The sequence below is a fragment of the Anopheles aquasalis genome, chromosome 2, assembly GCF_943734665.1.
Source record: "Anopheles aquasalis chromosome 2, idAnoAquaMG_Q_19, whole genome shotgun sequence".
Lineage (NCBI taxonomy): Eukaryota > Metazoa > Arthropoda > Insecta > Diptera > Culicidae > Anopheles > Anopheles aquasalis.
In genome coordinates, this window is record NC_064877.1 from 39,892,568 (window position 1) to 39,902,500 (window position 9,933).

The window sequence follows — 9,933 nt, forward strand, 5'->3', positions numbered from 1 at the left end:
GAAGAAGCGACGGTAGGCGAATCCTGCATCATCATCGTCATCATGGCCGCCCACTAGACCGAGTCCTTCGATGATCCCCTCCCCCCTCTCATCCCTATCGATGGATAAGAAGACAGATCGGACCGACCGGACCGATACCAACGAAACGGTTGGCAACCCAAATCGATGTCTTTGTGCGAGGTTCCAGTTTCTTCGAATTTCTCCCGGAATCCTGGGGTCCATCCTAAACCTCACCCCCCTCCCCACCGGGGAGGGGGGGGGGGGGGCAGACTTTACGCACGCATAATGCCCATTCCAAAGGGGTGGCAAAGGTTTCTTCACGCTGCACCACCAACCAAACCGATGCCCCCGGACCTGCTGCAAACAACAGGAACAAAAACCTCTCTCTCTCTCTCTCTCTCTCTCTCTATCTCTCTCTGTCACAGTCTCGGAGCCTTCGGTCCTGCAGAATGTCTTGGTGTCCTGGCCTGGATTTCTTCTTAGGCAGTGCACTCCCTTTCGTTGTTTCGAATCTTGAGCATTATAGACCGAAGACCACAACAAGGGGCCGTAAACGAAAGCCAACGTTGCACTTCCTGATGGTGTGATGGTCGTCGTCGTCGTCGTCATCGTCGTACATACCCTCGGTGTGCGTCTGCGTGTGTATGTTCGACACGGGACAAGAGTCAAGGGGTGGGCGGACGAATTTTCGGATGCATTTCGGATGCATCAATAATGCAGGTGGCGGGGGAGCGGGAGTCGAAATTAGATTGTAAAGGACGCCAGTGCGTGCGAGGAAGCCGTTCGCCGGGAGAGAAAAGGGGAGGAAATTGGGGTGGAAATTGGGGTGGTTTTGGGTGGGTGGAATGTGAGTCTTGGACTGGGCGTTCGATTGGGCCTACGACGACGACGCAAGAAGACTCCGACAACAAGAAGACTCCGAACGTCGTTCCCTCGGTGGTGCAGATGCAGTGCCTTGGCCTTGGCAGGATCAAACCACGTCCAGGCCTCCAGTCCAGTCGTCCCAGGATCCGTCCTTTGATTTTCCTCTCAGGCCGGAACACCGGATCGGAGAGGCTGTTTTCTTCGGAGGACTTTCAGAGCAGGCCTGGAGGCGGCCGGTTGGTACCCGGTACTCGGGCTTCTAATCTTCATCATCTCTCCGAAGAAACCAGGACCACCCGGGTTCGGTCCGTCCGTCCGTCCGTTCCTCCTGGTAGGCCTAGTCCGGTTTGTGGTTTTTCGAGGGCTGGACGAACGGGCGTCCAGTTGCGAAGCGAAAGCCACATACGTCCCAAGCAACCGGAGCTGCTGCTGGACGGATTAGAAGAACCTGAGGCTTCTTATTCTTGGGGAAGGCTCACACCACACACGCATTGGTCGATGTACACGTGTGCATTCGAGTGTGTCCGGGCTTGATGAAGGAGATGGAAATTTTCGGTTTCGAAGATCGAAGATTTGAGCGTTCCTTCTGAAGGACGCCTAAGGAGTACAGTGTCCTGGATCCTGGATTAGGTCCAAGGCACGCACAATGTTTAATAGAAAGGGGGGGGGGGGGGGGGAACGAGGACGAGGAATGGGATGTCGCCCGGCAGTTTCTTTGTGTGCTCGCTCACGCACATGCCGTGTATGTGTGCGTGCATGTATGTATGTGTGCATAGACAAGTAGTTTGGGCGAAAATGCTTCGCTCTCTCTCTCTCTCTCTCTATCCGATTCCAAGAAGTCCATCCACTGCCTTCAGAAGCACACCTTCGCCTTGTGCTTGGCCAGAAAATGCAATTTTCGAGAATCGAATCCACCCCCCCATATGGCCCCATCTTTGAACCACTCCACTAACTACTCCTGATGCTACTGACTTCCTGTGACGACGGCGACGACGACGGCCCTTGGTTGGCTTCTGTTTTTTGCATGCTGCACGCTCTGAAGGACTTGCGAGACACCGAGGCCAAGCAAGGAAGCATCGTATAGTGCCACTACCGGTCATGCGGTGTGTGCATCTTGTGGGTGTTTCGGGCCACCCACAGCGGGATACAGAGAGAGAGAGAGAGAGAGAGAGAGAGAGAGAGAGAGAGAGCCGGTGACCCGGAGTCTGACAAGATGAAGAAATACGCTCGTGCTGGCGTCATTTAGCTTTCGGCAGCAACATTCGGTTCCCGGTGGCCTCTGACCCCGAACATGGAAGGGTGCCACGTGCACCTCTGGTTGTCCACAGACACCCCATGGCCGGTTCGTGTGCGTTACGCAAGCAGCCGTAGTCGCATTCGAATATTCGGTTTCGGTTGCAAGATTTTTGTCTTCGTCGCAATCTTCGTTACTTGACTGTTAGACAGTTGCTTGTTTATGGTGCTGCTGTTGTTATCAAATATGATTATCCTTTGCTGCGATAACGGAATGCTTGCTATCGCAACTACGAAGCTAAATAATTTGTGTTACGTACTTCATGTTCAAATAAGGAATTTAATTTCAAACTGTTCTTCTGTGTTCAATGTTTCAAAAATCTACTTCTTGTTCTAAAACAACTACAGATTGTTTCTAAACGAACCAACACCAATGAAAGGTCTAGAATGGACCCCTAAAATGCCCCGAAATGCCTTACCACGGTTGCATCTGATTGTGGATAAGAAACAATAGCTTCTGCAATCTGCAATAAAGCTTGTCAGAACCACCACCAGCCCAATGTCTTAGCAGTGGCCACTCTGGCCCGATAGCCCGAGAAATAATAATGCTTAATGCAAACTAATATTGAAATAATGAAATGCATTATCGATTTTCTATTTATTACTTATGTATGTGCCGTGTCCGGTCGTCCAGTTTCGGTTCGGTTCCGGCACTGCACCGAGATGCACAGACAGCACGGAGTAGCACGCTCGCCTCCAACCTGCCAGCCTGCCTGCCACGCCAGCAAATTTGGCCCACGAGCCCTCGAGAGTTCGAGGCCGCAAGGATGTAAAGGCAAATTATTTGGCAAACGTGGCGAGCGAACAGCGTGCATTTCAGCATTCAGTGCGTACGTGCGTATGTGTGGGTGGGGTGAGGGAGTTGCAAGGATGCACCACGCCACGCCATGCCACGCCACGGCAAGTGCAATGTTATGGGCCGCAGAAGGAGGATGAAGGAGGATCGAACGCACTTTGTGCTTGTTACGCATAAATGAGGAACCCTCTCCCGCCTGGCCTGCTTTATCCACCTGCCTTGCGGCTGTATGTTGTTTAGGATTTTCGTCCTCCTCCATCTTGGAAGAACACCCTATGGCCGTACGCACTACGAATTCGGCGAGGGTGAGACCATCGCTTTTGGACCATCACTCACCCGTAGCTATCCCGGCGGGGAATAAAAGGGGAATGGTTTCCCGTGGTGGCCACGCGTAAATGACATGCACACACGCATGCACCCGGGCACTCGCACGCACGCAAGGATGAGGAAACAACCAGCGGGGCCTACTACAACCTTCTGCGCTCGCTCGCTCGCTCGCTCGCTGCGTGCAACGACGCCATCGCGTTGCTCTCCCTCAAACCACCAGCCTACTGGTTCCTTCTTCTTTTTCTTCTTCTTACCCTTTTTTTGTGCGTGCACTATCCACGGCAGGGATCTACAGGAAAGGCCCACTGTACGATGCACCGAGGGCTAATGTTACAATTTGTTGTTGCTGGATCGCTCGTTCGACTTTGTAAAACCTGGGACAAAAAAAAAACCTCCTATTTCCAACCCTCGCGCCCCACTCTCATCCCCTTGGCCAATGACGAAAAATCCATTCCGGCCGCTTGGTTCAACCTGGAGCTCGACCTTTTCGTCGACGAGTCGAGCCGTGTGGTGCATCGAGAGTCCATCGAGGCGTGCGGAAAGTGAGAGGGTGGTCCACGGGGGGTTTCCTTAATTATTATCCTTCCCGGCCCGGCCTCCCGTTGGCGGCGTTGTTTTAACCGAATGGGTTAAATGGGTCAAAATTGCGTGCGGCGTATCGCGCTCGCCATAGCTTACTGCCACCAGGCGCTGGCTGGTGGTAACCGTGGCGTCAAAAACGGGCTAAGAAGAAGAAGACAAAGTAGTGGTAGCACCAGAAGAAGAAGAAGAAGAAGAAGAAGAAGTAGCAAAGGGTTCGCCAATCGAAAGGGTGTGTAGGAAATACGGAAACGGAAAGTAATTAAAATTTGAAAACAGAATCGAACTGGGTGGAACGGGGAAGACGTGGTGCAGGGGCTCGCAGGACCTCGCGCACACCTTCCCGCAGTCGCTCGGTTGGTTGGTTGTTTGTGTTTTTGTTGCCACTTGCCTTACCGGCTGCCTTCCTTTCCTCGGGACGAAAGTAGTTGGACCCCTTGCTCCCGGACCTAGGCCAACACCCCGCAGTAGGCGATGAAGAAGTCAACCCTCTAGGCTCTAGGAGCGAGGTTGACTAGGATGGAGAGCAAAGAAATGATGGCGGCACATGGAATGGAATGGAAAACCGAAGCAATAAAAAAAACACACGCGCGGATCCGTTACATTAATACCGTCGTCTGAGGACTCAAGCTTCTCAGTGCAGTGCAGGTCCGGGGCCGCATCGTTAAGCACAACATGGGTGTTGATCGTCTAGCGACTGCGACGAACGTCGTCACAACGAGGGGTGACGACAAACTCTGTGCCGTAGGTTGCTAGATTGGTAAATGATTATTGATTAGCGAAGTGCTACGTCAACGTGCGGGAGTCGACGTTTCCCTGGGCACGTCGAAGGCACGAGGACGACGGAGCTTTGTAATTAGACGAGGTTGAGGATTTGTTGCTCGAAATGACTAAAGTGTAGTGAACTGTTGGTCCTAAAGTCCTCTAACATTCCAGTGGCGTCTATGGCTACTGAAAACAAAAAATATTCTTTATATAGATTCTTGTTTGTCGCACTAACTCTTTACTAACCTTTCTGCATAATGCTACTAATAAAAATCAGAAACACTCTTGTGAATGTGTCCAAAATGGCGCAAGGACTGCACCCTGACTAAACATCTTTTTCTCGTCTGTTTCCTCCCCAAAACCATCAGGACTGGAACGTGTCGCTGAAGAATTGATGGGACGAAGGAAATGGAAACACTACCAGGACGTGCTAACGCGACAACAGTTGAACCTGCTGGACACCAGCACAACGACGACCAACACAACCGAGACCGATCATCTGCTGAGCGGAGCAGACACAACAACGACCGCCCCGACGACGACGACGACGACGACGTCGACGGTGCCAGGAACGGTAACGAGCTCCATCGTCGCCACTACCGCCACCAGCAACAGCAACAGCAACAGCCCTGCCCAGCAGCTTCAGCTTCAGCTGCAGGGTGGGCAGCTGATGAGCACCGTCACCACGGGTCCAACGACCGCTGCCGCTGCCCTTTCGCTCGCCGCTGGCGACGTTGGCGGCGCCGTCGGTGTCGCCGGAGAACCGCTCGCCATGATCGACCAAAAGTCCCTCGTAGCGGCCACAAATGCGGCCATTCCGGTGCTCACTGCACCGGCGGCCACTGCTGCTACATCCAACACAAACGCAGCAACGACGACGGCCATTGGTAGGTGCCGGCGCGACGATGATGACGCGTTTTCTATCCTAGAACAGAGAGAAAGATGGCAAGTAACGGCCTTTCGCTTCTTCCAATTAATTCCCTCCACAGCTGTACGCAATGGTCACTGTCCGAAGGGCGAAGGGATCGATGGGGATGGTGGTGGTGACCCCAAGTTGGCCTCCTCGGCCAGTCCCTGCCGGTCACCTTCCACCACTAACAACCTAATCTCCTCGGAGCAGCACCAGCTCCGTGGTGCCAGCTCACCACGGCACGCCAAGGATGATGGCCAGACGTCTCGCCGATCGGTCACTCCACCGTCGACGGCGAACTGTCACGTCAATGACGTCATGACGTCACCATCGATGTCACCAACCACAGCGCACCGGGAACAGGGGCGACCTCATTCGATGAGCGTGGATCTGGACGAGTGTCCCGGGGAGGACAATGGCAACCGGCAACCAGGAACACCCTACAGTCACCGCCGTCTGTCCACACCCGGAGGAAGCCCAACGGAACACGTGGCACGAGAAGTGACGCCGAGCAGAACTTCGACGATCGTCAAACAGGAACCGATGGGTAAGGGGATCATGGGTGCCCTCGATTTGCCCGAACACCAATTCCATCTCTTTCTCGCTCTCTCTCTCTCTCTCTCTCTCTCTCTCTCTCTCTCTGCATCTCTTTCACCTCCACAAGAAGGCATCACAAGTCACAAGGACAGCGGTGCGATCAGTGAGACAGCTGCAGCGAGCACACAGCACACGGAAGCAGATGCTGCGACCGCTCACCGGCAACATCAAGGCCACCCAGCGAAGCTCCCCTCAGTGGACACCGGTGCCCACAACAACAACACCATCAACAGCAACAACAACAACAACAACAACAACAACACGATCGCGCATCGCAGTAACGGTTCGGTAACGGAAGAGGACGACGAAGAGGAACGACGTGGCCACGCCACGGGTAAAGACACAACGCAGGATGAACACCCGGCGTCAACACCGCCACCACCCGTACCGATCGACTGGAAACCGCAGGACAAGTGTTACTTCTGTGTCGACGGAAAGCTCCTGACGGTGAACGAAGCTGGCGAACTGGTGCCGGAAACTGGTCCCGTGCCCACCGAGTCCGATCATCGGATTATCGGTCTCAATCGACGGGTAAGTCACGGCAATCTGGAAGGATCATGTTTGTCCCCACTCCCGGTTGTCTCTTCACTGTCTAACTTTCTTTCCTGCAGGCTGCCGTGACAGCTGCCGCTGCTGCTGCGGCACTGGCCGGTGAATCGGATAGCGATACGAGCGAAAGCAGCGAACCGGAACTGTTGGCCAATCTGCTGAGTGGTGCCCGGCTCGGAATGGGTGCCACCGCTGCAGCCAGTGGACTGCCGAATGCCAAAACGATAGCAGCACTGCTGCGGGACGCCGGTGCCTCCCAGAATCTGTCTTCGTTGCAGAACTTTGCGGCACAGTTCAATGTGGCCGCCACGAACCTGCCAAATCTTGCCCAGCTTTACAATCGTAAGTGTCCACGGGAGGTGCGGTTAGTGGCACCGATAAGACCGAATCCTTCTGACCTGAATTCCCACATTCTCTCTCTCTCTCTCTCTCTCTGTTTCTCCGTCCTTTGTTCGTTTGGCAGCAGCTCTGTGGTATTCGCAGCTGCAGCAACAACTTTCGCCCTCAGCAATGGACACGACGGCCGGTGGTGTGTCAGCGGCGACGGCGGCCGCGGAGTCGTCCATCAGTCCTTCCACGACCGCGACCAAAATGGCGACTGCCAGCGGGGAGCAACCGCTCGATCTCAGCGCCAAACCCGGCACCTCCGGCATGAGCACGCTCCTGAGCAGCATGATGGATCCGAAGCTCCTCTACAAGTAAGTGACGACCACGCTTCGTTTCATTTCCATTCCACCGGCCACGGATGGACTGTGGCCTGGGTGTGTCGCCCATACCTTCTTTTTAATAGAATTGAATCGAGTCCGGGGCTTCGATGAAATTCGATATCCCAAAGCCCCGGCCAACCATCCAAGATAATGAAAAGCGGGACTCCCAGGCCATTACTTGCTTGCTTCGTGGTCGAAGTCCGGTGTTTTCGCAAGGATTGCGAGGTGCTACTACTGCTCTCCATCGGTCGGTAGAAGACTTCAATTGACCTCCAAAGGATATTCGTGTGATTTACCCGCACAACACATGCACCCACGAAGCTTAGATTACCGAGCGAAATCAATTCGATTGATTGGTTTTGATTCACCTTCGCAGCAATACAAGACGAGGTGCGGAACCGCGTGTTCTTCAATTTCCAATTTCAAAAACCGGCCAAAGGATGGCACTGTTTTTTTTTTCTCATTAACACCAACCATCCCGGCCCCTTCCTTTGTATCGGAGGTAAGGCTCCGCTCCTGCTGAAACAGTAGCAGCCATTGGACCACGTGGTGGCTCCCTAAGACGGGCACCTGATCGTGGTGGACTGGGAACTCAAGGTACCGGAACGAACGAAGCAAAAAGTCATTAACTGGCGGCAGACTGGTCCGCGGATCCTTATCCAGTGCCATTGTGTGGCACAAGCACACCCTTTGTGCGCTCTGGCCTATCAAACGGCATCGTCGGCAATGGTGTAAGAAAAGAACTCTCTCTCTCTCTCGCGCGGACAGCATTGGCGCGAGGATGTGGATAAATTTTTAATTAGTAATTTGAGCGCTCGTACCCGGGGCCGCGTGCGTGCGTGCACGACCAGTGACGTCAAATCAAACGAGCAGAAGAAGAGAAAGAAAAGAAATTCAGGAATCGAATCGAATGCAGCTTCTTCCCTATTGTGTCGGAATGCACTGCTTAATGTAATCGTGTAGCTTGTATACAATGTATGATAGGACGTCGATTCCGTTCACTTACAATCTGGGCATGGTCTTAACGGCGAAAATCATCCAGCTGCCAGGTCGCTTTTTTGGGGGGGGAAAGAATTATGTTCGCTAATGTGATACCAGAAGGGTGGCTGACAGCCGTCAGATTTGTTGCTTGACACATCGTAAACCCAAACGACCGACCGAGCGCCCCGAATGGCCACAGATTTCCTTTCCTTTGATTTGCCTTTCGAAGCAGGACCAAGAGCAGGATCTCGCTTCGTCGTCGCCTGCTGCTTTCACTTGGATCTGCTCGCTGCTTCTCCACCTCAGCAGGAGCGCATCCAAGGAACACGTGACGCAACGTTCTGGCGTACAGATTGGCGCGAAGCGTACGTTGTTCCGTCCCATGTGCTGTGATTGGGAAAGCGAGAGGAAGAATCCGACTCCCCTCTCTTCTGTTTATTTGCCAAACCGCTGATCTCCGTCGGCTAACATTATAATGTTGCGCACATGTTTCGTACCGAGAGGCATCCTCCGCAGCATCATCGTCATCGTCAAAAACATCACACATCTGATGGCATAAAAGCATTCAACCTCCAACCCCTGCCAGCTTCCCGGGGACCGCAACCGAACAGACCGCCAAATACCGCAAAGTTCGTTCACATCGACAAGGCACGGCACGGAGGATGGCAGCTAGGGTGGTGTAGGGCGCGTCCGCGTAACGTTAATTTGCCGCCAAAATAATCATCATAAAACAAAAAAAGAAGCGTGGCGTCCACACGCGGCGCACTAATAATTATGTTTTCCTTCAGTCCCGCGGTCACACTCGGAACGACATAAAGCATCATGACCCCGACCGCGACCGTGTTGTCCCTTGTTTTTTTTTTTGGCAAGTGTATGCATCGCCGATGCTGCCGACAAGGCTCCCTGGAAGAGGAGAGCCACGAGCACCGGGTGTCAGAATGTATGCTGCTTCCCCCTTTTGCTTCGTTCCATTATGCTCCACCGCTCCATTCCCTCGTACCGGTGCACCTTAATCTCTCGATTTAGATCCATCCTTTCGTTCCAACGTCGTTGTCATTGTTTTTTAGGGTTTTTTTTTTGGGAGGGGAGTGGATTTTCGAAGCCCCTCTTCTTGCAAAATCGTTGCTACCGAAAAGAAGGGGAACAGCGAACAACCAAAATCCAACATTCGGTGCCAGTGCATCGTAGCACCCTCTACGCTTCGTTGGTTGGTTGGAGAAGCTGCTGCCCTGCTCGCCGTTTTCGCCTTTTTGGGGTCCACACGTTCCGCATCCCGTTAGAATTGCGTGCATTTTTTTTATTGCACTTATTAGTGGCAGCAGCAACAGCAGCAGCAATACCACAGCGATGGTGTGACGAGGCCGGTGATCGCGCGAGGTCGTTGATCTCGACCCCATTTGTCGACCCCCCAACTTTCCATTTCGTTTCGTGTTATGCTTCTACGAGAGATATACGGACAGGGGGAAAAAACGTAAAAAAGAAACAAAACAAAAACAGAGAAAGAGAGCAGAGAGAAGAGAGAGAAAGAAAGGGGGACGATAGCGGGGAATTATAATATCGCAATC

General features: G+C 53.2%; 1 protein-coding gene across 9 annotated transcripts in view; it reads left to right on the forward strand.

Annotated features, from left to right (window-relative positions):
* The window catches only part of LOC126571209 (mushroom body large-type Kenyon cell-specific protein 1), an 86,737-nt gene that overhangs the window by 47,792 nt on the left and 29,012 nt on the right, over nt 1-9,933 (forward strand). For 6 of the 9 annotated variants that reach the window (XM_050229527.1, XM_050229530.1, XM_050229533.1 and 3 more), the window contains exons 3-7: nt 4,993-5,511; nt 5,614-6,081; nt 6,199-6,662; nt 6,743-7,022; nt 7,144-7,378. In XM_050229527.1, the coding sequence (XP_050085484.1) occupies nt 4,993-5,511; nt 5,614-6,081; nt 6,199-6,662; nt 6,743-7,022; nt 7,144-7,378 (1,966 nt within the window). The remainder of the gene's footprint in view (nt 1-4,992; nt 5,512-5,613; nt 6,082-6,198; nt 6,663-6,742; nt 7,023-7,143; nt 7,379-9,933) is intronic. The other 3 variants (XM_050229528.1, XM_050229531.1, XM_050229529.1) reach the window with 2 other exon arrangements.